At 45.7% G+C, this 27,316-nt stretch overlaps 1 protein-coding gene and 1 pseudogene across 38 annotated transcripts in view; one reads left to right on the forward strand and one right to left on the reverse strand.

Annotated features, from left to right (window-relative positions):
* Nucleotides 1–27,316, forward strand: part of AOPEP (aminopeptidase O (putative)) — a 302,298-nt gene that overhangs the window by 68,982 nt on the left and 206,000 nt on the right. For 36 of the 37 annotated variants that reach the window (XR_013758742.1, XR_013758743.1, XR_013758744.1 and 33 more), the window contains one exon: nt 875–1,120. The exons of the other annotated variant lie outside the window; for it this stretch is intronic. Coding sequence is in view for 18 of the 36 variants with exons in the window: in XM_079108835.1 (XP_078964961.1) it covers nt 875–1,120 (246 nt within the window). In the remaining 18 variants the exon portion in view is untranslated. The remainder of the gene's footprint in view (nt 1–874; nt 1,121–27,316) is intronic. 37 annotated transcript variants of the gene reach the window in all.
* On the reverse strand, nt 21,361–25,363 carry LOC306643291 (small ribosomal subunit protein eS6-like; annotated as a pseudogene). Its single transcript has one exon. The product of its transcript is annotated as a small ribosomal subunit protein eS6-like (transcript).

Here is a 27,316-nt window from a genome sequence, read left to right on the forward strand (position 1 = left end):
TTTAAAGATTTTTTAGTATTCACTGTGACTCAAATGAGCATCTTCTGTTAAAATCATAATGTAAAGTAAAGGGGTTTTCCATTGTGCTTGCACGAAGGGCCTGTTAGCAGGTGAGAAAATAGGCTTCCCTTCGAAGTCAGTCTTGGTGGGTCGATGGCTCTCCTTAGGCCTGCCAGTCAGGTCCCAGGAGTCCTCCTCAGCTGCGCCGTTGAGGGGATAACTGGCGGTGGTCAGTTCACCCTGGCTGTGCTTGATCTATTTCCTTAAAAGTCAACTCCTTTACGTTTGTGGTGACAGTGGCCTGGGGGAATATTGCCTTAGAAGACCCTCTGGGTCCTCAGCAGCAGCTCCAGGTGGATTGGTGAAGAACACCCAGGCCACTTGTCAGTCAGGTGGACCGTGTTTCTTTGAAAAGTTTGTACCTGCCACTGTCATTTGGCTCATTCTTCTACCGTAGTAAGAATCTTCCATTCTAGGAAATTTCCAGGATTTTTATCTTAAGCTTGGCTGCACATTTCCCTCCTTTCTGAGTTACAGTTCGTCCTGATTTGGAAAAGGTTTTTCTCATGATGATATTTAAAAGCATGTTACTGAAGGAAGAAATTGTTTTTGTTTGGCTGGGAGGTAGTTGTATTCTGAGTTTGGGTCCCATCCCTCCAGTTTATCCATCTCTTAGATTGAACCGCTCCATCAACTCAAGCTCGTCGGTAAATGTTTTGTCACTGCTGTCCAGAAATAGACGAGCCAAGGTTTCAGGTGAACCGTCTTTGCTCTCGAGCCTGTGGGAACCACTGTCTCTGGAAGTGGCCCATGTCTGCAGAGTCCCACACCTCCATGGCTGTAAGCGCGTCTGTTTTCCTCCTTTCGTCCCCAGGTGTGCTGGTGTTTGTGGTCACACGGAATACCCCTGCCGCTTCCAGGATGCCTCTGCTACTGCCCAGGAGGTCATTCCTCATCGAGTCTTTGCCCCGGTGTGCCTCAGGGATGTCTGCCAGGAGACCCTCGTGCCTCTGATCCCTCCTTGCCTCTCTGCTGCGCACTCTGTCCTGGGAACACACCCGTTCTCCCGGCTGGATATACTCATTGTTCCTGCAAACTTTCCAAGTCTGGGGATGGCCAGGTACGTCGTTCTGTTGTGGCACTTGGAGCACATGCTTTGGAAATTCAGACTCTTTCCTGCTTCTCCTGAGTTCTGAGTTGTCACTTGATCAGGAAGGAAGGGCCATGTAGCCCGTTCTTGTTATGCTCACTTGAGGGTCAGTCTTCAAGCCCATGTGAGCCTGTGGGTGTCATGAGCTCCAGTCAAACTTCCCTGAGAATGAAAAGCTCACGTCGTTGCTGAGGTTGAGAACCCACTGTACCCTGGAGTGGTGTATGTGGCCATGGCGATTAGGGCTGTTAGTGTGGGTGATGAGAGCATGACCCTAAGAGTTCAAGGTCGAAGCATGCCGCTCTGGGCTCAGCAACATGACCTGGTCCCAGGGCCATGGGCCACTTGCCTAATCCTGAGCAGCTGTCCCATCCATTCTCACCAGTGGTCACAAGGCAAGGACTTGAGAGCCTGTGTCAGAGAGACTGTGGATGGACCAGTGTAAATCCATCCTCGTTGCTGGACAAACAGCTCAAAGCAGATGGCTTCCTGCAGGGCGCGGGTGGGCGGTTACCCTCGTGCTGCTGCTCTTTAACACAATCAATGCATTATTCTTCCTGTGTCTTGGTTTGGTTCCTCAGAAAGTCAAGACCTGCAGGTTGAACCTTTCTCCCATTTTATTTACAGCTATAATCCCTTCATTAACACCATTCTTCATTCAGCAATGGGTAGCTGTGTTCCACTGAGAAAAGACAAAGAATGTACTCAGGATTTTCCTTGGTTATATTTCTGTTTGCAAATCTTAATCATTAACAGTGAATATGCTTGACTAAGGATGGGAAAAATAAGCTCATCAAAACATGTGACTTTGAGTTTTTCTCTATTAGTCAAGGAAATTCCTGCTGCCAATTAATTTCCATGCTTTTGAGCAGCTGTCATTTGTGGTGTTTTCCCTGAAAACTGTGCACATTCTTAGTAAAACCCATGAGTAGAAAAGAACTGACCAGAACATTTGCTTTTGATCTTTACTATGTACATACACTTTTTAAAGGCTGGCTGACTTGACTTAATCCTTGAGGAGGTCTGAGAAAGTCATTTAGACTGATTTTTATCCTATATTTATAAAGATAATGGGAATGTAGGAACTAGGATAATTATATATATTTGGTTACATGCATCATGTAATTGTCTTGGATGTCTATATATAGAATTTGTCTTAACAAGGGGGCTTCTTTGGTCCCTTTGAAGAGTCTCCTGGACTTAATTTAAGCAGAGTTATTGGTGAAGAAATGTTGTTCATTAAATGTTTCTCATTTGTATACAGTTTTGAGGGGGCATGTTTATTTGGGAGTTCTTAGCACTTTATGAGAGCTGTAGTTTCTTGGAGCATGTTCGCTAACAGGTCCAGGTTCTGGCCTGAGGGAACCAAAGGCAGAGTGGTTTCATGGGCAGGACCGTATTTTCTATAGCTCCTTCTGACATCAGCTGCCAAAACCAGAATTTGTTGACCTGCAGCCATTCTATAAAGCTTTTCTTTTCAAGTTTGCGTGCCCAGGCAGGTACATTGCATGTTTGCCGCTTTTTGAGATATTTAAAGTAATTTAAGCATACTTAACTTTGTATTTTTAAAGTAATAAGCCTAAGTACCCAAAGGCCAAATGTTACTGGACACAAATGTCAAAAAATTGGATGATGATGATAACTTAGCGGCAACAAGACTGCTTTTATGCTTAAAAACAGGAGGACTGTATATTTAAAAAGTTGTGGTTGGTTGTCAAATATCTTTTTTTTTTTTTCCATTTCAGACTATGGAAATAAAGTCTGCCCTGGTCTAGATGTTTTCCTGGACTTCATTACTGTTCTCTGTATTTGAGCTGTGGAAAGGGGATTGTGGCATCTTCCACTGCCAGTTGGGAAGGGGAGAGGGAGAATTCTTGTTTTTTCAAACTCTGACTTAAATGGATTCCACTTGTTTGGCTTGATTCTCCCAGGATCCCAACACCTTGAGCCACACGTGGCCAATGGGGCTTTGCTGCTTTATTTAGGGTTAAAGCTTTGCCTGAGGTTCTGTCAAGCGAAGCTGGAACAAAAAATGACAGTCTTGGAGGTCAGTCTGCACTCTAGGTCGGGATAAAGAATCCCCAAGACTTGGAGGAGCCGTCCAAAGGATCTCCGCGCTGTGACCCGCCACTGCGCTCCTTCAGTTACAATGTGCTGGGAGCAGAGGACCTCTTGGTACATTAGCTGATTCTTTCCCAGGTCCATTATTATAGTCATGCATGCAAGATCATAGATTCCATACCTCTGGACTTTTTTAGTGATCAGGTTTTAATTATAAAGAGTACCCTTTTATACCACGTTAGTATTCTTTTTTTTTTTTTTTTGGCAAATGGCATTCAGACTTCCTATAAATTCACCTGCGACCTAAAGCAGGTGAATTATTGTTAAATAATTTTTTTTTAAATTTTGGGTTATATCCATAATGATTTTACTGTATTTTAAATATTACATATTATAGTTTGTGGAAGCTTAAAACTCTCCTTGATTTTGCCTTTGAGCCTAATCTGGTATTTCAGCTAAGTGGAGAAAAATTTTTTTTAAAAAACCTGATTTATATTGTTTGAGTGTATAATAATGACAAATCCATGTTTAAGAAGGCGAGCACTACATAGTGTTTTTGGTTTTGGAATGTTTTTCATACATAGGAGTAACTAGAGTATTTATCAGTACTGCATTTCTTGATTCTTGTCACCTTTTAAAATAACCAGAGTCATTACTAATTGACCCCCACCTCCACCCCAAGTCCTCTCCAGAACTACTGTGCAGAGGAGCTTTTGTTCTTTCTGATTCAGAGGAGAAGCACTAGTTTGCCTTGAAGACACTGTGGATCTGTCCCTTCCCACGCGGGGTCTCCCGCAGCAGGTGTGGGCTTGCTGTTTGGTGTTATTTTATGTTTACATTCCTTGAAGACTGAATCTGCTGTATCGGGAGCTGAGAAGGAACATTTTCTGGATTGTGTGCTGCGATGCCTCCGTGAAGACAATTACATTTTAAATGAGTCCTTGATGGATTGACAGCTCTTCCTGTTTGGGGAGTTAACATTCTGCTCTTTTCTTCTTGACCGCTCAGATTCTCCATGTCTCAGGTCCAGACTGAGCAGCAGGCCCACTTTCTAGTGCGAGCAGTACTGGCACTGTTGGGTCAGCGGTGATGCTGATGGAGTAGCACCTGAAGCCAGGTTTAGGACAGGTGCTTGACAATGAGCGCCTCAGTCTTAAACTCTGCATGTGTTTAGGATACATGCTTTACTCCAGCATTTGTCTTTAGCAGTTCACAGTCACATGTCACCATGAATAATTAGGCTGGCTGAAATACCTTGCTGGCATTCACACCCCCCACCTCCATTTTTGAATTTCAAGAATCTCCTGTGAATTATTTCTGAGTGGTGATTTTCTGTTTAGTGCACAAAATCAAAATGCCACCTAGCTCTGCTCTCCAGCTCCGCCACCCACATGTGATTTCGCCCCTGGTCCCACTGGGAAAATTGTGGGAACAAAATTGCCTCAGGGTGGTTGATGATAGTTGACCAGTTCTGCCTTGAGCTCTTTCCCATGTTTGATGACAGGTTCTTTTTGCTCCTTTCCTCATTGTGGGTGTATTTGTTCACTTCTAAGGCTGAACAAGGTTGATGAGGCTTCTGTCTTCATGGACTTGACATAACTAGTCGGTATGAAAAGCTTATTCATGAAAACAACTAAGATGTAAGTGACAAAGGAGACACGGGTGGCCATCTGAGACATCCGTGTACCACATGAGGAAGAGCAGAGTCATTAACCACTGGCAGCGGTTGAGTCAGGATTGATCATTCCAGGAGGTCGGGGTCGTGGGGAGAGAACCACAAGTGAGGTCCAGTTTTGTCTTGGTTTTCTTGGAACCACAGGTGCTGTGCCCCTCATGACTGGCCAGGTGGAACCCAAGTGGCCTCTAGCTGCTGACCTTGACCAGAGTTCTCCAGTGCTAGAACTCTCAGAGCACCCAGGCTGCCAGTCTTCTTGAGAAGACAGGGGTCTCAGATCATCATGGTTTTTTTTCCCCTGCTGGCTGCTGATTGATATCTTGCAAACTTTTTTGACACAGTCGGTCACGAGGAGAGAAGCTGTGTTTGTTTGCTTATCCTAGTTTTTAAGTTTTTTTAAGGTCTGATCACAAATAGAATGGACAAATAGTTTAGATAAATAATTATCAATCTTCAACATACTTTATAGTGGAGAAGTACTATAAACTCCCTGTTACATATGACTTGTTCTTGAAAGACGGATAGTGCAAAGACTTGGGAGTGCTTGTCCTCCTTCCTGACCGTAGCATGCACAGTCAGTTGTCTGAGTACCTCAGTTTGCAAATGAACAGTGTGCTCCTCTGCATGCCCAGGAATGAACAGAACAGGCTTCCCTCCTCCTGGGGTCAGACAGGGTGTTGTCCTGTTTACTCTTATCTCCCAGCCATGCCAAATAGACTAAGCTAAACACAACATGCTGGTACAAAGGGCCTGTTGTTCCCAGCCTTCTAATTATTGTGCTCCTTTCTCCAAGGAAGGAAGCAGTCATAAATTTCTGTCATTATCTTAAGTAGCTAGGTTTCACAGCTTTGGGAATTGTTTTTTGCTTGTTCTTTGTTAGCTTCTACTTGAATTTTTGATCCCCTAAACCAAAACCACCATACTTTTAAACAGTCCTCCTTTAAATATCAGGGAATGTGAGCCCCCAGTTTCAAGACAGGATGCAACTACAGTGATTCTTGCTCTTAGGAATCAGGTTTTGAGCCTTAAATTAGTGCGCCTTTCAGTTCGTCATGACTGTCAACTCTTCAGCTATTCTCTGGATTTGGGGTTTGCATGTGTTTTTTGTTGTTATTTGTTTCTCATATTTTAACAAATTCTCAAATTTCTCTGTGAATTATTTTAGAGCATGCTCTAGGGCTGTGGATGTAGCTCAGGGTTGGGGCACCTGCCTAGCACATACATCTTATGTATTTTGAATGGGCTTCTCTTTCCCCAGTATTTTCCAGAATAGTTTTTTTGTAGCAGGTAGGTGTGGATGACAGCCAGCTACTCCTGCCATCCTTTCCCCTCTCCTGTAACATTTTAACCCTTTGTTTTCTGGCAACCTTGCCAATGCCGTTGAGATGAACAACAGAATGAGTGGCCAGTGACACGGTACGTGGTGTAGTTTGTGCCCTCCTGGACACGTCCCCCTGGTTGCTTGCTTTGGGTTCGGTTTCTCTACTCTGTTCCTTTGTTTTCTTTCTTGAGAAAGTGATTTACTTTGTGTCCCTCCTGTCTTATAAGTAGGGATTTTCCCCTTCTAATGTGTTTGAGTTCTTTAATTTTTCTTTCCTAAAATAGTAACTGGTGTTCATAAAATGATGTTCTTCTCAGACTCTGAAAACCCTTGGCTGTGATGATTTTGTTGTTCTTGACAATACCAGTTTGACCGAGTGGAGTAAGTCATTGGGATCTGGGGGTGCAGACATGGGCAAGGCTGATCTGTAACTGGCTCTGAGAGCATCTATACAGGCTTCATGGTTTCCCGTGGAAACCAGAGTGACACTGTGGTTGAAGGTGATGTTGAAGGTCAGCGTTCCCTGAGGCCTGGTTTTAAAGCAGCCACAGAGTCAGGGTGCCAGGCAGAGCCCTGGGTGCCAGGGGCACTTTGGGGCCAGGCTCTCTCTTTTCTGCTGAGTAACAGGCAGAGAGAACACATAGCTTTTGACGTGGGCAGCATCCTCATCTTGCCGTCAGGCAGCTGTGCTGCCTGTCAGATCTAGAAGTAGCATTTGATCATCATCAGCCGTGACTCCTCAACCCAAAGGACTGCGCTCAAGTGTTGTTTCCTTTGAACTGTTTGCCATGCACTGATTGACAGACCTACCTTCAGAGAACACTGCAGGGGCCATCCTTCAAGAGAAGCTGGCGGGCTTTTGAAAGGCCTTCCTGAAGCAATCGTGCCTCCACCTACGTGTGTAATCTGCCCTTTCTATTGATGTCATCACAGGCAGCTAATCTCTTCCAGTCCTTGAGCTTGACACAGACAGTTGGCACTACTTGGCCATTTTTCCATTGCAAAGGATAGGCTTTCCCCCTTTCCCACTTACCTCTCCACAGAAGCATCACTCCTGAATAGAACATGCACTTCCTAAGTGAAAAGAACCATGGATGTCCTAAATTGGAATATTTCTCATCTTGCAGGCTCTTACTCCTCAGACTATGACCCCAAGTGAGCGAGTGCGGCCAGCTTTGGGGCTGGTTTCTGAACCATGTGCGCGGAGGTCTATGTGTGAAGCTGTGTGTTTCCTTCTACAATAGACTCCTTTTGGGGTGAACACCAGCTCCAGAAACCATCCTCCAGCAAGGCCTGATGCCTGCACAGCCCTGATCTGTGGGAGCAAGGCCTGCGCTGTGATACAGGCACTATGCAGTAGAACAGACTGGCTCAGTCCGAACTACAGAGGCCTGTTTGCATAAAATGGGTGAGGAATTCCTTGTTGCTTTATCTCACCCCTAATGTAAATTGAGCAAATATCTCAGATACCTTTCTTTAAAAAATTTTTCACTTGTTTATAGTAAAAGGCCACAGATATGAGGAAAGACTCCTTTTAAAAATGGATTACCTTCTTTAGAAATTGATTACTATGTGGAATTTGAGGGTGCAATGCCAAAATCCACCCTGATTTAATTCCAAAGTGGAGCTCAGAGTAGAACATGTTCTATTTCTCGGTTAACTAACCATGCTATTTATAGAGGTGACTCCTCAGAAAGTCCAGACATGGCTCCCAGAAGATAGAATGTCAAATCTGCAGTCACCCAACAGCCTGGAGCTGCCCTTCACCTTCCCAGTTGGCTTGCTGAAAATAACCTCCCCCATTTCTCACCATAAAGTAGAAGTCTTGGAACTTCACTTCAGAAGAGTGTGGTGACACGGTTGGGCTCCCCTGCAAGACTTGGGTCGGGAAGGAGGAGGGGCGCTCTTGTGAGCTTGGGCCTTTGTGCCTTGGAGGCCACCTTGCTGAGTTGTTGGGAACTGTGATTGGCAGATCCTAGATTTTAACTTTGTCCTTTAAGAGAACGCCCTGAGAGCCCAAGGACGATGCCTTTCTTTATGAGTCTGCCGCAGTTTCCGGATTTTTGTCATACTTGTGCAGTTTCCGATCATCCCATTGAAAGCCAGCAGTGGGGACAGGCTGGATGGGCACAGCTGAGTTCCTTCCACAGACACACATCAGTGCCCAGGTGTGATGCATGCTGGTGAGGCCATGGCCACAGAAAATGTGAGCCCTTTAGCCTCCGTCAGGAGTGTCTGGAGTGGGTTTCAAGGGAGACTAGTTTTGTGGAATGTTAATAGTGTGGGGAAAAGAACTGTGGGTTAATTAGTTTCGGAAATGAATGGATTAAACAAAGTTAAAAGGAATTCTTTACTGGAGGGCTTCTGAGAAAGCCTTTAATATTCTTATTATCTGATCTAATATCCAGGTATATCTGTGCCTCTCAAAGACAGAGCCAGAATATTCCCCCAACTGAGCAGTATTTCCCCAAGTGTTTTGCCCAGGGATCCCCTACTTTATGGTGAAGATTTCGTGGAAAACAAAACAAAACAAAAACCACCTCAGATGACATTTTGGGAACTGATTCTCTTCAGAAGTACCAGGGAATGCACTGTGGAGCTGGCTGTGGGTTCCGTTCTCCTCCTGTCAGTGGCAGCCAAGGACCTGTGCGGGGCAGGCCCCAGGCCTTGTCCCCGGGGATTCCCAGCTCTGGCACAGGAAGGCCCAAGCTTCTGGGGTTGCACACGCCTTTTCAGCAGTCACCTGCTCTGTGTGTCCATGCTCATTTAGGTACAAGTTGTATGAGTTTAGTTTGGTGTTGATATATGAGGTACACTACAAAACAAAAAAACAGAAAACTTAAAAAGAAGAGAAAAATAATTATACAAATAAATTTTGTCACTTTCTTCCTTCACCCCAGTAAACTGTTTTGTGCTGTGGGATTGACGCAGTTGCTTGGGTCCCACTGCGGTAACTCCTGATTCAGTGGATTTGGGGTAGGGTCTTGGCATCTAGGGTACTAACTGTCCCTAGGCAATCCTGCAGAGGCTGGAGTGTGGGTGTCTCTGTTAGGGAAGGGCCAGCTGGGAAGCTTCCCACCCCATACACTGCCACCTTCTCAGGTGAGGACACAGCCTGTGGGGAGAGGCTGGGGCCCCGGGGCGCGGAGGTGAGGGCAGCAGCCTGGGCGGGCTTCCTGCCCTGCTGTCGCTTGGAAGGAAGCTGTGCTCCGGGACCTGCGCCCATCATGGCTGGAGAATCCTGGCAAGCCCTGGGCCTCCCTGTCCTAGTTTCTTCTCTGGAAAAGTGAAGGGTTAATTTAGAGTAGTTTGCAGAGTGTTCTAGAGCCCTAACATTCTTTATGTAATTAGGTTTTTTTATTTTGTACAGGGCAGGAGTGATTCAATTTTGTTCAGCAACTTGACGTATACATATATTTTCTTTTGATGTAAGAGCTGGTTAGATCACGAGGCTGGGATTTTCTTCTACTCCATCAGCACCTAGGCATCAGTAGGCGTTTAAATCTTAGGCCCCCAAGCAGCAGTTTCAGAAGGGGCCTCTCTTATCTCTGGTTAATTGCAAAATAAACATCTCAAGGGCAGTGGCTCCTTCCTTTCATAATAACCGCCTCTGCTCGCATTTCCCATTTCCAGATACCTCTTGGGGAGCAGGTTTCATCCCTGAGGCTTCCCTCAGCCCAGCTCACACCCGCTCCTCTGACCACCTGAGTTAGTGGCTGACCGGCCCCTTCCTGCCATCTCCTGCTCTTAGCCTCCAAATATCTCCATTTGTGTGCCGATAAGTTGCACGTACATATGTTTGAACAGTTGTCAGGCTTGTCTGCAGTTCAAACTGTGCTTTAGTTTAAAACAAACAACAACAGAGAACCAGAGGGGGGATGGATGAAGACCTTTCCGCTGTGCCTGCAGGTGGTGTTGTTTTGACCTTGACAGTCAGTTTTAAACGACCTGTCAAGCACCTTTGTGTGCTTCTGGGCACACCCACCTGGAAGATATTATATCCCTTAAGCTTTATGTGCCCCAGCAGGCAGGCACCAGGTCCCTGGATTTTGTTTTCCTTGATGGAGGGTTAATGCATGCATGGCAGGACTTTACTGAGAGGGGCCCAGCTACAAATGCTGTTTTCATTTAATTCTGATTTCTCTCCTCCCTTGGCCTTGCCAGCCCTGCCCCCAGACCCTTTCTCCCCAGCCCCTTCCTCTACTCCCTTCACTTCCCATCAGCCCTCCTGTTCTACCCCACCCCCTCTGTTTGACTTTAAACCAAACTTTCTTCTTGGCTTTGATACCTCCTTGCAGAGCTGCAAGCAATCAGGAGATTGTGGGCCCCAGAGCTCAACAGGGTATGCCGCCTGGTGGGGGGGCTTGGGCCCCAGTCCTCAGGCCACTGCATAGAATTGGACCCAGAAAGCCTACTTTGGCTCTTGTGTCAGTCAGTTCTGGTAAAAAAAAAACCTTGAGTATAACCCCCTAGAGTGGCATCTCTTCAGCTTGAGTGTTATCTGGGGAGACCTCTTCAGGGGTTGTTCTGACCACTCCTTTGTGGCTAAGGATTGCCTCTTTTGTGTCTGTCTGAATTCAATAGTTTTGAACTTAGTCTTTCCCTTGCTCTTAGTGGCTATTAAGGTTTGTATACGAAGTGTCCCCCAAGGACTCATGTACTAAAGGCTTGGTCCCCAAGTGACTGGATCACAAGGACTCTGACCTCATCAGTGTATTCATCCCTTGATAGCCGAATGGGCTCCTTGGGAGGTGCCAGAAACTGCAGGCAGGGAGGGCATGGTTGCAGGAAGTAGGCCATTGGGGGTATGCCCTTGGATACTGTATCTGTCCCTGAGTTCTTCCTCTACTTTCCTCTCTGCTTCCTGGCTGCCATGAGCTGAGCAATTTCCTTCTGCCATGATGTTCTGCCTCACCTCAGGCCCGAAGCAATGGAGCCAGCCAATCATGACCTATAAGTTGTTTTTCTCAGGTAATTGTCTTAGGAATGAAAAGCTTACTACTACAGAGGCCATACATGTTTGTGCCCAGAAGTTGGGGTGAGGAAAATGAATGGACAATAAGAAAGAAACTTGTTGATTTAGCCTCGCTACTGCCTAGGTAGTTTGAAGTTATTTGAGGGTAAAGGTGATGACTTTATCCGGGGGATACTTCCTTCCTTCCTGACTTCTAATCTGTTGAAGACCTGTACTGTATTTCTAAAGGCAGAGATGAGAAGGGGCTAGTTCTCAAAATCAAATGCCCATCTTCTCATTCTGTAATTCTTCTTCCAGAGTCAGAGAGACATTGGCTCAGATCTAGATACTTACCTCTGCAGTGGGCACCACCATCAGCATTGTGACCGCCTTTCAGTTAGCTCACAGAGGTGTGTGACGGGAACTGTCCTACCTAGCCCCTAGGCATCTTGCAGATTTGACTTAGGACGGAGGGGAAGATCAGTGCTTGTCAGCCTGTTCTCCCCAGAGCCCAAGAACCTGCTCAGGCTGTGGCAGTGCATCCCTGTCTCCCTCTAAGGGACACAGACTGCTTACTTTTTATACCCATCTGCCCTCAGAGCTGCCTCTGCACTGGAAGTTTATTATGTGATTTTTGGCATGAGTTCTTCCTGGAATTTGCAGGTGGAAGGAAGCAGAGGAGGCTGAGAATTGTGTGGTGTGAGAGGACTGGACTGTTTTCTGCTGCCCGGAAGACGCTGGTCTTGGAGAATGTAGAAGAAGCAGAAATAAAGGAGAGAAGTAGCGTTCACTCGCGTGCTCATGACCTTCAAACATGAAGGCTCATGAGCCTTCAAACAAGAACTTTGGCCCAAACTGATTGAGTTGGGTTTCTTTCTGTTCTTTGTCCCCACAGTCTTGACTAATTTGCAAGGAGGCACTTCTTTTTCCCTTCTACAAACAAAAGTGTTAATTAAATTTTAGGACTGGGAACAGGAGTTGGCGGCCTTGGTTAAACCAGACAGTACCTGGGTGCTTTCCCTTCCCATCTTCAGATACTTTAACGACAAGATCACTTGACTTTAACTCCCTACAGTTTTTCTGAGTGTCCTCTAATAGGTGTGCTCTTGTTTGAGCCTCAAATAAGCCCAAGGTATTCTGTGACCCAACTGTCAAAGGTTCCCTGCAGCTTCTTTTAAGGCAAGACTTGACCAGGCTCTTGCCAGCTTGTGCTGAGGCCCGGAATCCCTACTGTCCCAAGGGGGCTCTTTGCCCTGCCCTACCATAATTTTCCACCCACTAGGAAGAACCACTTGCTTTTTGCTCTGCTGAGTTTATCACATGGGGTGATGAGCCCCAGCAGGAGCTAACAGAGAGTTCACCTGGGCTTCTTTAATTCTTGGCTGCGAGGTGCAGAGCAGGTGGGTCCTAATCATGGCCGTGTGTTTGAACTCGTGGTAGAGACACACAGGCCCACTTACAGGTTGTGAGCTCAGCCAGGGCATTCCCCAGGCAACCAAATGCACCTCATTTCCTACACCCCTTGGGATGCAGCCTGAAGTACAGACTGGAAAGACCAGTGCCTGTCCTGGTTCTGCCATTGCCTGCGGTGAACCCCCTGCTCAGTCCCTTGCTTATAAACTGCCACCGACTACTTACCTGCAGACTCCTGTGCAGATGATTTCGTATGTGGATGGCTGGTACGCATCAGGTCCTTAGCAAATATTGGTCCTTTAATTTGGTAGGCTTAGAGAAATTTGATAGCTTTGTGGGTCAAACCCATGACATTTGTTATGAATCACCAACTTTATAGTTCTTACCAACCCAGTGCCCACAGTTCTCTAAAACTATAGCTCTGGGGAGAAAATAGAATAAGTTTGATGAGTTACTGTTTAATAAGACAATGAGAAGGGCTTGTCACAAAGAATCACATGCAGATTATGCAGGTCTTGCAAAAGATTGCTCACTTCACTGAAGGAGCTCCTTGAGCAAGAAGTGTATACATTATTCTTAGTCCTCCTTCAAGACTGAAGCCTGAGCTTTAATCATTTAAGTATATATTCATTTTTCTTCCCCAGAAAATAAAGCAGTAGAATAAAACCACCAGATAGTCTCTGGATCAGGTCAAAATGCATTTCTTAAGGTCCTTTTCCACATCTAATAACAAAAGAAATTTCACGCCTGGTCTTCTAAGGATTTCACTAATCTTAACTACCGTGTTCATCTTAGTTTCACTAACTTTGGAAATTCAAAAAGAATCTCTTTAAAAAAAAATAAACCCATATATTTGACGTGTAAAATTAACATGAAGAAGTACTATTTTATACTGTTTACACTGTTGATTTTATTTATTTAGGTAGTGCCCTGGCTTTGAGGGAGTGAAACTGATTGGCATGGGGCCTGCAGACTTGGAGGTGAGCAGGAGGTGCCCAGGGCCCCAGCCAAGAGGCCAGCCACCAGTCTTGCAAAATGCAGGGAAGTACTCTTTAGCCACATGGAGAAGAAACAAAGGGGAAGGCCAATGCGCTCTTCTCCTATGTGGGAGGATGTTGAGAAGACCGTGACTTTGATGGTTTTAATCTTTAGACTTGGGAGAAATCCAAGCGTGATCTGAATAAAGGAAAAGTTCGTGAAATGCCAGAAAGGGAAGTGGAAAGTAGTGGGTTATGGAAAGAACTAAATGTGTCTGGATTTCCAGGCTTCTCGATGAATGAACGAGTTGGGGCAGTGTTGCTGAAACATTTTTTAAGGACTCAGTTGAACCTCCCAATGCTATCTCCCATGTAATCCCAGAATAGATGACCTAAAACTCAATTTTAAACATAGGCAGAGCCTAGGCTGCTACCCCAGGATGGTTTCACATTGGCCAGGCTAATCTAATTTTTTTTAGTGACATCGATGGGAGGCAAGCAATAGATATGATTTATCTCAATCTTAATGAGGCATGACACTAAGGAACAAATTCAGAAAATGTTCTTTACCAGCACAGCAAATTATTATTATTATTTTATCTCTAATGGGCAGTCATTTTGTGTATGCAGAATTACCAGGAGCAACTCACACACAGACACACAGCATTCCACTTGCGGTTACTTGCTGCAGACTCACAGAGAATGTAGTGATCCCCATGCTGGTTTGGCAGGGTGCTTACCACAAAGAGGAAACCAGACAAAGCCCAGTGAGGGGAGCAGCCCCCACATCCCAGAAGGACCTATCCCTTTAAGGATGTGGTGCTTTTGTTAGAAGCTGCAGCTGCTGGAGGGCCATCCCTGTTGGGCTGTCAAACGGAGCAGGCGTTCCTTGAGTCAGACTTGTGCTAGTCTGACCTCTAAGACCAGGAAAAATGACTTTTCGCAAGGGGAAAACTATAAGAAAGTTCCTTTCATGGCTAGCCCTGCTCCTCTTGCTGCAAAAGCACCCTCCTTCTCTTCCTGATTCTGACAGAGAATAGCTGATGGCCCCAGGCTGAACAATGCACTTTTGTTTATTGGCTTCATTACTAAACCTTCTGTTTCTTCCTTTTTTGTAGCTGCGTTTCCCTAAGGTGTAGTCATCTCATCTGCTTTCTGCTAGGTTACTTTCTAATTCTTTTCGCTGCATGGAAGTTGAAAAGCCCAAATCCAGACATGGCAAGCTGAAGGAGGCCTCCTTCCTAGTGGACTGCAGAAGCCATTGCATTGAACTCTGGACTCCGGGCCTGGGATTGTGCTGGGCACACTTCACGTAGTATCCGTTTGATACCAGTCTCTACAGTAGAGGCCATTATTATGGGCATCCTGCAGTTGAGGAAACCAAGAAAAGAATGCTTCTGTATCTTGACCCAGCCGAAGCTGGGCCAGTCATCTCTGACGTGAAGCTTCGGGCTGATCCTCTCCTCACCGGGCCTGTGGTTCTTTCACTTGTTGCTGAATTGGAGTGCGTTAGCCTCACGGCGGGGCTGGGCAGCTGATTTGCTCTCTGTTTAAAGACCATGTCAGCTCTCTGGACCCTGTGTCACTGTGTTAGCACACATTTAGTCGCTCCCAACTTGACTCTGGAGTATGCTCCTGGAACTTCATCCTATTGAACTGTTTTTCAAAGTTCTTGAGCCTTGCTGAATTCTAGTTTAGCCCTTCAGGAGCCTCCTGTCTTGAGTGGAGCATCCCTTGAGGCCTCTTGACTGGTGAGACCCTGGGGGCTTGGGCCCCAGGAACCTCTGCATTGTCATAGCCAGTTCCCTTGCCTCTCAGCTGGATTTCCATGCCAGACTGAATGGAAGGGAAGGTATAGCATGAACAGCAGGTCTGTCTGTCCAGGAAAGTGAGCTTTTAGATAATATCTAGTTTTTCAAATTTGAAGGAGTCACCAGGATTTCACAGTGACTCCATTCAAGTCCAGGGTTACATGTACTCATTGCTATCGTTGAGAATCGGGAGATGTCAGTTAGTGGAAGCCATTCCTTGGGGACAAAACCAGCACTGCCTCTGAAGGATACTCACAGGAACCTGAGGTGTGTCTCCGCCAGCTGTGGCACAGCCCTGATGTGAGAGGACACTCTGCTGCTGCATATTGAGTGAGAGGAAACGAGGTTATGGGCGTAGCAATGGAGGGCGAAAGTTATTTCACTTTTTGCCAAAGATAGCTCATGTGATTTCGCCAGCATATGGCTCACAGTTTAATCAACATTAAAGTGGGAGTTAGAAATACCCTCTCAACACATTTTTTGGGGATAACAACAGCAACAAAATCAATGTCCCATGATCTTTTCAGACGCCTCAAGAGAAGATGTCAAGAGTCTCGGTCTTTCTCTGTTCTTGCTTGCTTTGTGGCAGCACAGCCCTTCCTCCTCGATCCCTAGACATGTCCACGTCAGCCAAGGAAGGGCTCTGGAGGCTTGCCGAGGAACTGTGACCCTCATTCCACTGGAGCCTGGTGCATACTACCGTCAGGACTCCAGAGGCTCCATTTCCAGATGGAGCCAGAGAAGATGATGTCTGCTCTTCCACCCATTTGTCAAATTCAGCTCAAAACAGGATCGGACAGAATATATTTTTGTTTTCTGGTTGCCACACAGCTCAGTTAATCCGTAAACCAGGGAGCGTGCTGAGAGCCTTTGCAGAGGGGTGCGGGCAGGAGAGTGAAGCTCCTGCAGCCTGGATTTTGTGTCCCCTTGAGGGCCTTACGGCTGCATGCTGTTGCCTTTTGGAGGGTGAGGAGGAGAGAAAGCAGCCCTTCTCTTGCCCTTCTTCCCCATCCAGTTCTGCTCTCTAGTTTTTGCGCAGATACTCTCCAGTCTGGAAAATGCAACTGCTTCCCATTTGGTGAGAGTTTTTTTTCCCCCCCTTTTCTTTTCCATTTGGCAACAGCATTTTCCTGTGTTTTTAGTGGCAGCAAAATCAACATGGCTGTTTTTATTTAACAGGAACAGCTTCAAGTTTTATATGACACGCCCAGCCCAAGAATCCTTGATTCTGCCCTGGTGTCCCCGAGACGTCAGCGTGGCTTTGAAGGTGGGGCTGCCTGGCTCGCAGACGGGAAAGGAGCAGAGGATGGAGGAGCGGGTCTGGCCTCCCCCAGGTTGCTATTTTTAAGATTCGCTTGCCTCCTGAGTAGCTCGATTTGTGAATCCTGCTGGGTATCATTCTGACTTCCTCAGCTCTTCCCGGCTGACGGTGTGATGCAGGCGTTGGTGGGAGACCACCATTTGTCCCATCCTTCTGAGGCAGATGCTCCCTCAGGAACACAGCCCTTCCCTGCCCTGGAGAGGCGAGCCCAGCGCCTGTGGGAGCTGGCCAGGCCCAGAGCTCCTCAGGAGGCGGGACCTCAAGTCCCGTGAGAGACACTCCAGGAAACACACATCTTCACCTGTTAAACAAACGGCTTGTCCCCCCCGCCCCTGCTGGGGATGGGACCCAGGCCTCAAGCTGGATGGCGCACACCCTGCCCCTGCGCCCCAGCCCAAACAAACAGTCCTGTGTGAGCCTCGCCAAGCCGCCCACTTATTTTAAATAAGTGAAGTAACGTTGCGTTCAGAGGAGGCCCTCCCGCACTTTGAAGCCCAGTTTTAAGGCCTGACATGGGAGTGGGCAGTGCTCTTTTGTTCTTGGCTTGAGTTCTAGAGAATGTTGTTTCCCGGGTTAGTAATTGGAGAGTTAATGGGGTTCTTTGTGATGCTACCTTAGAAGAGAGACTGTTTTATTCGATTCGGGGACTGTAATTAAAGTGGCGCCCGCTGGCGTGGCTAGAGTTAAGGCCGCTTCAGCTTTTCCAGTATAAACTCATATTTCAGGGGTTTATAACTAGCTATAAAAATTTGCTTCTAGCTATAGACCTGTGCCAGGTCTATAGCTCTAGACCTAGGAATAACCTTTAGTTTTTAAAAAGCCTTAAAAGAGAATAATTAAAAATTCAGTTTAGCTGTGTATAACTTGTTAAGTTACAAGGATGCAAGGAAATAAAAGTAAGTGCTTTTTTGAGCAAACACTTGTGACCCTTATTATTTTAATGTGGACAAGGTTATTAGAGATTTTTTATGTCTTCAAAGGAAAAATACAGCAACATGTCAGTGGAAGCTATTTTAAAAGGATATCGTTCCGGTTTTCCTCATGGCAGCAGGCGGGATACCAGCAAATGCCTCCCCTCGTCCCCCCAGGACAGGCGCTCCCACACCGTCGTCGGCAGGGGTGCTTTGCCAGTGGCCCAGGAGTGTGCTGCAGCCTCTTTCCAGATGGAAGTGTGGCCGGCCCCCATCATAAGCCACGGCTACCCTCCTGCCCCACTGGCCTCCATGTTGGGACACACAAGCTCGGGGACCTGGGTCTTCTAGCCCTTGTTCGGTGTCCCTTCTCTGGACCCACATGGGTGGGAAGGACCTGTGAGGGAATGGCCTTTCTAGAGTCTCTCCAGTTCAGGGCCATTGTTGCCACAAGTAACTTTAGGTGGGGCTGTTTGTGACCTGCTGAGGCGGGTGTGGCACAGTTCCCACAGGTGACCTGAAAGTTCTGCTTCTTGCTGGGCAGATTCGGCTTTAGCCATTCTTTGCACAGATACTTGTGATGATTGGGGGGGGGGGGGGGCTGGGATGAGAGGGCGAGAAGCCCTGCCCTCTGAGGTTGCTGCTGACGGTGGTGATAGTGTGGTACTGTGAGGAGTGGGCGGGGCCGTCAGTGGTGGCCACAGTGTGGGCCACACACGTCTCTCTCCCTGAGCTCTTCCCAGAAGCCATCCTTCATCCTGCTGTAGTCAGTGGCTTGGGGAGTCTGCTCTTGTCCCTTCTCCATACCCAGTGGGCACACTGGAGCTTACAAGTGACTTTTGGTAGATTTTGCTCGATGATGGATGACGAATTTGGTTTGTATAAGGTACACTCCTGTTCAGAGTCAGGTCTCTGTTTTACACCCAGAAAACAACTTTTCTGTGGTTTCCAGTTTGGGAGCAAGGAACTTGGTGACCTGAAGCTCTGGAACCCCATTAGTAGAGAGAGAGCATGGCATACCCAGTGTTTGCACCAAAAACATGGGCTTTCGTGTCCGAGGAACCATGCCCTGTGCGTTACCTATGTGGTATCACAACTCTGTAGTGGAGGGTCTTATGATCTTGGTTTTAGTGATCAGGAGTGAGTCTTGGCTCATAGGGAGCAAAACTTGGATTTGAAAGCCTTGGTCTGTGAAACCTTAAGCCATCAGAGAACGAGTCCAGCCCTCCAGAGTACTGTAGAATGTCTCTTGGGTGAAGGATGGGAAGAAATTCGTAAGAGAATACTCCGCATGTGCTTTGCTGCTCTAACGTAGGTGAGGACAGAGAAGTCTCTTCTCCCTGCGTGCTTCCTGAGGCTGCTGGTGGACTCAGATGACCCTGTACAGTTTATATGGGAACCGTTGGGAGGCTCTTCCCGCATGTTTTCAAGGCTGGAACTGTGGAGTGATCTTTTCCTGACCTGGCTGGTCTTGGGCCAAATAGGACATTGAGCAAGCCAGAAACCAGGCCCAACGGAGGAAAGCAAATAGAGATAAATGTTTCTCCTCATCCCAGTGGGATGCCTAGGCCTGCAGGATCAAAAGCCTGCTTTGTGTGTGTGCCTGTTCCTAAGCCTTGGGTAAGTGCACAGAGGCGGGTGACCTGCAGCAGAGCGAAGCCTGTGGTGCCCAGGCTCTGTGACCCTCAGGCCAATTCCCTAGCGACACTAAGAAAAAAAAAAGAAAGAAAAATGGAAATGATTCCCATTTATAAAAATATAAGTTGCATTTTCCTAGAATAAAAAAGAGGAGGAAAAACGGAAGTAGGAACAAAGAGAAAAAAAGGAAGAGGAGGAGAGGTGACGAAGAAAGGCCCAGAGCTGGAGAGCAAGGGAAGGGGCGTGAAGAGCCACGCCTGTGGCGTGGGACCCCGGGGAAGGCCAGGTGCCGTGGGGGACGCTCGCTCCTCCCTGCCGAGTGTCGTCTCTCAGTCTCCCGACGGTATCCTGGGGAGCACAGAAGTGTGCGTCTCTGATGAGGCACCATTTGTCTATTTTTCTTTAATCGCTGATGTTTTTGGGTATCATGTCTAAGAATGTGCTGCCTGATCCATGGTCACAAAGAGTTCCACCTACGTTTTCTTCTAAGAGTTTCATAGTTTTAACTCTTCTATTCAGGTCTTTGATCCATTTCGAATTGATTTTTCTGTATAGTGTGAGGTAGTTGTCTTTTGCTATTGATATCCACTTGTCTCAGATTTTTATTTCTTAATTTAATAAATATGTATGACATACATATTTTGTATCAGACATTATGCTGGATGCCAGGAATAGAACAGTCAACAAAACGGTAATGGATATCAGAGTGTCTCAAAACTTGGGGCCAAAAATGTGAAGAAATTTGAGAAATGAGGCAGATTTTTTGGAGGAGTTAGATTCTTTAGCTGAGATTATCAAAGTGTAAGATGAAGAAATCTGCACTAATATTCCTGGATTGCTTATTTAAAAAGCAAACAGTTTGGATTTTAGTATATAAATATATGTGAATAAATTATATTTATTTATTATATATATCTTATATTAATATAGTATGAAAAGTACTGCTTTATATATTGGAAGTTAGCTAGGCCTGGTCATTTCCTCTTAGATTTTTATCAAATATTTGAATATCATCTATTTACTTTTTCAGTATGAAAGCAGTCAGTTCCTTTCTGTGGCCTTATTTTGAGATCCAAAGAAGTGAGGGCATTGTCCACACATACCAGCTGCAGTTGTGGAAGTCATTCTTCCAAAGCCTGTTGGTTAAGGAATGTCTGAGATGGGAAACCTGATATGTCTCTGGGAAGAGAAGTGAAAGACTGTTTCCTCGTCCCTAAATTGGATGCCCTTCACAAAGCAGGCCGTGCCCACCATGCTGGGGACTGGACAGTTTCCCTGAACAGCTGGCCACAGCTGCTCTTTCAACCAAAATTCTTCTCTCTTCCACTAAAGCACACACAAAACGTGTTTTGAGTTGCTGCTACTCACCCTGGCCATCGGCAGACGTGGTCTGAGTCCAGGGACGGTCCCTCCCCCTTCACACCTGTATTCCCTGTGCCGTTTGTTCCCTGAACGGAGAGGAAGTGAAATGGCTTGACTCTAGCTCTGTCTTGGCCTTTGGCACTTGAGGGTTTAGCTACCATCTGACCTCAGTCTGCAGGTGGCATGCGGGGGCCCTCTGAGGAAAAACGTGATGGCACAGTTACACGTGTCTCTGCGTCGCCTGCGTGCTCCCAGGTCCGTCTGTGGAAGAGCAGGCTTAGGAGGCCACCGCATTTCAGTTTGTCACATGGGAATGGGCCGTTTGCACCATGTGAGCCTGCAGGACGTGAGGCCATGTTCGCATGGACTCCAAGGGACTGAAGGGGAGAAGGTGACGGTCCTTAAAAATGTGTTGAGTCCTAGAAGAACACGGGTGAATTCAGTTTTAACCAGAGAGTAAGCTGCTGTTTTCAAAACCCAGAACCAGTAGAAGGAAAGATTGATCCATTGTACCACATGAAATAGAAAATACTTTTGCATGTGGAAAAAAAAGAAGTAAGCAAAGCAAACGACTCATTGGGGGAAAAATATCTGTAGTTTATACCACAGACATATAAGGAGCTTCTAAAAACAGAATAGAAAAACAGCCATATAGAAAAATGGGCTAGAGATAGGAGCAAACAGTTCAAGGGAAAAGAGATGGAAATGCCCCACAAACCTAGGAAAAGGTGTCGGTTGTAGGAGAATACAAACTAGGTTGACTGAGGTCAGTTTTTACCAGTCAGATTAGCAAGGACCCAGGAGTTCAGCAACTGATTCCTTTGTGGAGCTGCAAGGATAGAGGCACTCCCATGTTGGAGGTGGTGTAACATCCAGGAAGGGAATTTATAGAATCTAGCAAAAGAAGAGATGTTTGACTCCAAGTTCTAGGAGTTCAGTCTAAAGATACATTAGCGAAAACAAGAACTATGCATGTGCACAGTTTGGGCCAATTTAGATAAACTATTAAACGGTGGAGCACTAGGTAGCTGTGAAAAGGGATGTGCCCCATCTTGAAGACTATGAACTGATCTTGAGGACATAATATTAAGTGAAAATAGCAATGTGGAGGAAGTGCGTAGAGATGTTTAGCATAAACAATGGGAATATAAATGCAAAAAATTTAAAAATGGTTACCTAAAGCAGAAGGGAGGGAATAACGTGGAGAGAGGAGAGTGGCCAGACTTTCCCAGTCATATGTTGTTTTACATTTGACTTTGGAACCAAGTAAAGACAGACCATGATTATAAAACCAGTTGTTTTTTTTTAAAGTAGCCCTAAAAGTTTAAAGCAGCATGAAACAAACTGTATTTCCAGCTGATAGCACCTACTACAAGTGAGGAGATGAGATTTGGTGTGCAGAACCTCTGTAGTCAGGGATCTGACTAGAAAGTGTTCAGTTCATCATGTAGTCCTCTTGCCGCTTGTGAGACTCTATTTGTGTGGTGTTAGGGGTGGAACCCAGGCCCTTGTGTACATTAGGGGGTGCTCTGCCAGCAAGCCACTCACCCTTCTGGCCACAGCAGAGAGGTGGAGGAGTAGTGAGCTTACCTACCACTCACGTTGTAGTTTCTTGCTTTTTTTTTTTGAAGGCCAGATCTTATTTATTTGTTACTCTTAAAAATTCTTATTTTTGACTGGACTCAGACTTAGAAGTAGAAGCTCTCAGAGAGGACAGCCTGCGTCTCTTGGCAATCTGTGCCTGGTGTTTTTCTTTGGCTTCTTTCATTCTCTTGGCCAAAAGTTTGGCATATTCTGCAGCCTCTTCCTTATTTTTCTTAGTGCACTGTTTCTTCAGAGCAGTACACCGGCGTTTGTGTTGCAGGACACGTGGAATAACAAGACGCTGAATCTTCTGTGCTTTGGTCCTAGGTTTTTTACCCTCTTTGTTTAAGGGTTTTCTGACAACATATTGGTGGACATTGTCTTCCTTAGATAGATTGGAAAGTTCGCGGATTCTACTAGCTCTTTTAGGCCCCAGTCTACAAGGTACAGTAGTATCCGTAAGTCCAGGAATATCCTTCTCTCCTTTTTTTACAATAACCAAGTTAACAACGCTCAGATTAGCATCCACAATGCGACCTCGAACAGATCTGTGCTTTCTCTCTCCAGTTCGCCTTGGTTTGTAACAGGAGTGCCCCTTACTCAGTAGCATGTGGACACGGCTGTGGGTCAAGACACCCTGCTTCATGGGGAAGTCTGTTTGTCATTCCCGCCACTGATCCAGACCACATAACCCTTCCATCCTTCACCCAGAGCATCAGCAGCAACTCCTGTGGCCATACGCTTCTCATAAAAAGTACGAAGTTTGCGCTCATTGTCCACGTCAGTGAGTTTCTGGCAGCCAGGGAAGGAGATATTCAGCTTCATTTTGGAGCAGCTGACCTCCCTCAAGGCGCCAGGAAAAAGAGGTCCTGTTGTAGTTTCTAATTGCCACTTCTCACTAAAAAGAACCTTGACGCTGAGAGGAAATCGTTGTTTTCAAACAGGAAACGTACTACTTGTGCCAAGAGTCTCCTGTCATGCCAGAAAGCAAGGAAGCTTATAGCCCAGGACCCAGAAACCAAATTGAAGAGGTGCCCAGTGGAACAGGTTGAGTATCACTAAAGTGATAACTGCAGTGGTTCAAAACACATCAAATATGTTTAATCTGTGATTTCAGAGCAGTAAGAATAAACTTTTGACCGCCTTTTAAGGATATTAGGAAATAAACACATTCTTTTGAAAGCTAGTAAGTCGAATGAAGCATTTAACCTCCTTCCATGTATATAGCATCTCAGCATGGTCACATTGTTGAGAAGGGGAACTTTGCTTTACAGAAGAATTTTAGCAGTAAATTAAGAAGTGGTGATACAATAAGAGTACTAATCTTTTTATAACCCCTAGTTAATGACTGAATCTAGGCAGATATCATTTTGTGCCTTCACCTCTGTTGAAATATTCTTGCCCAACTGAAGTCATCTCGAACCTGATCAAGCCTCTGGATCTGATTGCCAGCTCAGAGGAGGTGCAGAGGACGGAGGAACAATAGAAGTGACCCAGCAGGAATCCAGAGGATGGGAACATGTGACGGGTAATGGGCAACCAGGCACATCTGATTACCAACTCAGAGGAGGTGCGAGCAACAAATTAAACGACGCTGTAGGAACAGGGCGAGTAAAGTCCAGGCGGTCCTGCACTGCATGAGACAGTCGGGTTTCTTCAGTGAACAAACTGCAAGAAAGAGAAAGGGAGGCAAACCCGTGACCCTAGAGAAATGCCAGCTGGTCGCAGTATGTGGGACTCACTGGATCCCAGTTTGGGTTAACCGAGTAAACCAACATCTGGGTCAGGGTCAAGGACATATGAACACTGACTGGATCGTCGATGATATTAGGGAGTCATTAAATTATTTCAGGCATAATAATGGCATTGTGGTTTTGTTTTAGAAAGAGTCCTCACATTTTAGGGCTACCTACTGGAGTATTTATTTGAGGGAGACAAGATAGATTGTTGGATGAGCACTTTGTCAGAGTGGGGAATTCATACTCCATCTGACAAATAGCAAGACGTCACATAGGTTCTTGAGAAGGAAGAGGATCAACAAAATGATGGTGAGTCTAGGAGGAGACCCCCAGGTGTGGTCTGCTGATTTTCACAAGAAAGGCCAAGTTAATTCGTGAAGGTAGGTCGGTATTTTCAACAAATGTTCTGGAAGAACTTTTCTTTCCCTCATTAGTAAATGTTACTGTATGTAAACGAGTTGTTGGAATAGAGTGGGTGGACCAGAGTCCAGCGAGGGAACTGCCACCATCGGCCACACAGGAGGAGGTTTCCCCACAGGGAATACTGCATTTTCTAAGGGTCAGTGTGGTCAGGGCTTTGCTTTGGCTCACCTGTTGTCTCAGCTGTGGTCACCCCTGGACTGTACCTTCCCAAACTTGGCCAGTATTTCCTATCACTCTGAACAGCCCTGGAGAGGATCTGGTGATTGATGGAAAAGAACATGGAACATTTTCAACCATTAAATAGTATCTTCTGGATTTTTTTTTTTTTCCTTTAAAAGAAGTCTAACTTGCTCTTATGGTCTCAAGTTAGTTCCCTGCATGTCCCAGTGACTTGACTTAGAAGTACAAGGCCTTGCTGAGAAATTTATTGAGATTCCTGTTTATGTAAAAATTTTGTTCTGTTTCTGTTTAAACTAGACCAGAGCAAAGATTTTAACAGAGTTGAGAGGTGTTTGAGCTGGTTTCTTTTTTTTCCCCTTTTTGCTTCATTTGAAGTGGTGTCTATGTAACATTCCAGAAGAGTAAGGCAGTAAAGCGCGGAGGCAATTCTTTATTTATGTCTGTGCCCAGTGTCTCTTCCAGAGGACAGGTTCAAAGACTCCTTTGATCATAACTGATGTGTCAGTGGATTTTCTGGATTCTTCCATTGGTTTTGGTTCTGTTCCCCTCTCCCACCCAAATTAGGCAGTCCCAGAGCAGGGCATCTTGAGATCAGGGATGTGATGGTATGGGGCGGGTTGTGGATCTAGGGGTGTTTATCTATGGGAGAAAGTTTATTGATGAGATTGCCTGCATTTGGTTGATTTCTTTTTCTTTTTTGCTACTAGATTGATGTGTGTGTGCACAAGGGAAATGTAATTGCCGGGTAAATTAAGACATGCATAGGATTCCTCCTGTACACATTCATATACAGGTTTTCTGGTGAATTTAAATTTTCATTTCCCTAGATTAAAGAGCTAGGAGAGGGGTGATATTATTTAGCCCTCAGAAGTTTCTGAGCCATGTGATATTGTTTAGCCCTCAGAAGTTTCTGTCTCTGCAGTATTATATTTCATCAGCAGCAGGCTGGAGCTCCGCTTGCTCTGCATCTGGCCGGCACTTGGTGCGGCCACTTTTAAAATGCAGTCGTTCTGTGAGCTGGGTAGCAGTACCTACCACTCACGTGCCAGTACGTATCACACACGTGTCAGGACGTGTCTCAGCCACTCCTGGTGGTTCTCATTGCATACCCTGTTACTATGTTGATATTTCCTCATGTGCTTATTTTCTTGGTTTGGGTCTTTTTCCTATCATTAATTGGTTGTTTTCTTGCTCTTGAGTTTTGAGGGTTCATTTTCTATTCTGAGTGCATGTCCTTTGTCAGATACGTAATTTGCAAATGTTTTCTCCCAGACCGTAGCTTTGTTTTTATTCTTTTAACAACATCTTTCACAGAGCAGATGATTTTAAATTTGACAAAATCCATTTATTAATCTTTCATAGGCTGTTTTTAGTGTCATGTAGAAATTCTTTGCCCAACTACAGGTCCACAGATACTTTTCTCCTATGTTTTTGAAAATGCTGTAGTTTTATGCTTTATATTTAGGACAGTTTGAAATACATATTTGGAAGAGTGTAAAGATTAGGCCAAGGTTCATTTTTGTCCAGTGGCATTGTGACATTGTTTATGAAACACCATTCTTCCTCCACTGAATTGACTTTGTGCCTTCTCAAAAATCAGACCCTGTGTTGCAGGTCGGCATCTTTCACCTAGCAGGGAAGGAAGGCTCTCTTTTTCTTGGCGCTGGAATGGAACCTGGGGCCTCACATGCGCAGGACAAGTGTGTCCTGGAGAGAGACACACTCTCTCTCCAGCTCTGCTTTTAAAATTGTTATGCATAGTCCGGTTCTTGTGCTTTTCCTTATAAGCAAACCTTCTTTGTCCCCACACTGCCCTATTCTTTGAGACCTCTGGTCAGCACTACTCTAGTCTCTACTTCTATGAGACCAACTCTTTTAGCTTCTGTATACATCACGTAAGTGAGGACTTGAAGTCTTTGTCTTTCTGTGCCCGGCTTATTTTACTTAACATAACGTCCTCGGAGCCTGCCACATAGGGCAGGATTTCATTCTTATGGCCAAATTACGTCCCGTTGGGTGTCTATGCCACAATTAATTTTTTCCCTCTCTTTATTCCCCGCAATCCTGGCAGTGCTTGGGATCTAACCCAGAGCCTACCACATGCTAGGCAAGTGCTTTCCTGCTGAGTGACACCCTCAGCCTTTTCTATTTTATTTTGAACAAAGTCTCGACAAGTCCCTGAGGTTGGCCTTGAACTTGTGATCCTCCTGCCTCAGCCTCCTGAGTAGCTGGATTACAGGTGTGCACCAGCCCACATTTCCTTCATGTGTTCATCAGTCAGGGGATACCTGGGTTGGTCCTGGCCTTGACTTCTGTGAGTTTGCTGCAGTCAACGCTGAAGTGCAGGCTTCCCTTTGATTGGCTCCTTTGACTACATACATACCCAGTGGTGGGATTGCTGGATGCTGTGGCAGTTCTGGTTCTAGTGTTTTGAGGAACTTCTGTGCTGTTTTTCACAGTGGCTATTCTTTAACTTCTTCCTTTTCAATAGGTGTGACTTTTCCTTTCTTCTTGCCTTATGGCAGCTCTGTGGGTTCTTGGACGATGTTGAATAGGGGTGTCAAGCGTGCCCTCATCTTCTTCCTGATCTTTCATGGTTAAGTGTGATGTCAGCTGTAGGTTTTGTGAGTGCTCTTTCCAGGTTGAGGACACTCCCTTCTGCTCCTAGTTTACTGGGAAGTTTTGTCACGGAAACCCATCTTAGATATTGAGTTTTGTCAAATGCTTTTTCTGTCCTAATTGGTATGATCTTGTATTTTTTTCTTCTTTAGATTGTCAGTACAGTGGCTTCTAACC

Source organism: Sciurus vulgaris (assembly GCF_902686455.1).
Source record: "Sciurus vulgaris genome assembly, chromosome: 13".
Classification (NCBI taxonomy): domain Eukaryota; kingdom Metazoa; phylum Chordata; class Mammalia; order Rodentia; family Sciuridae; genus Sciurus; species Sciurus vulgaris.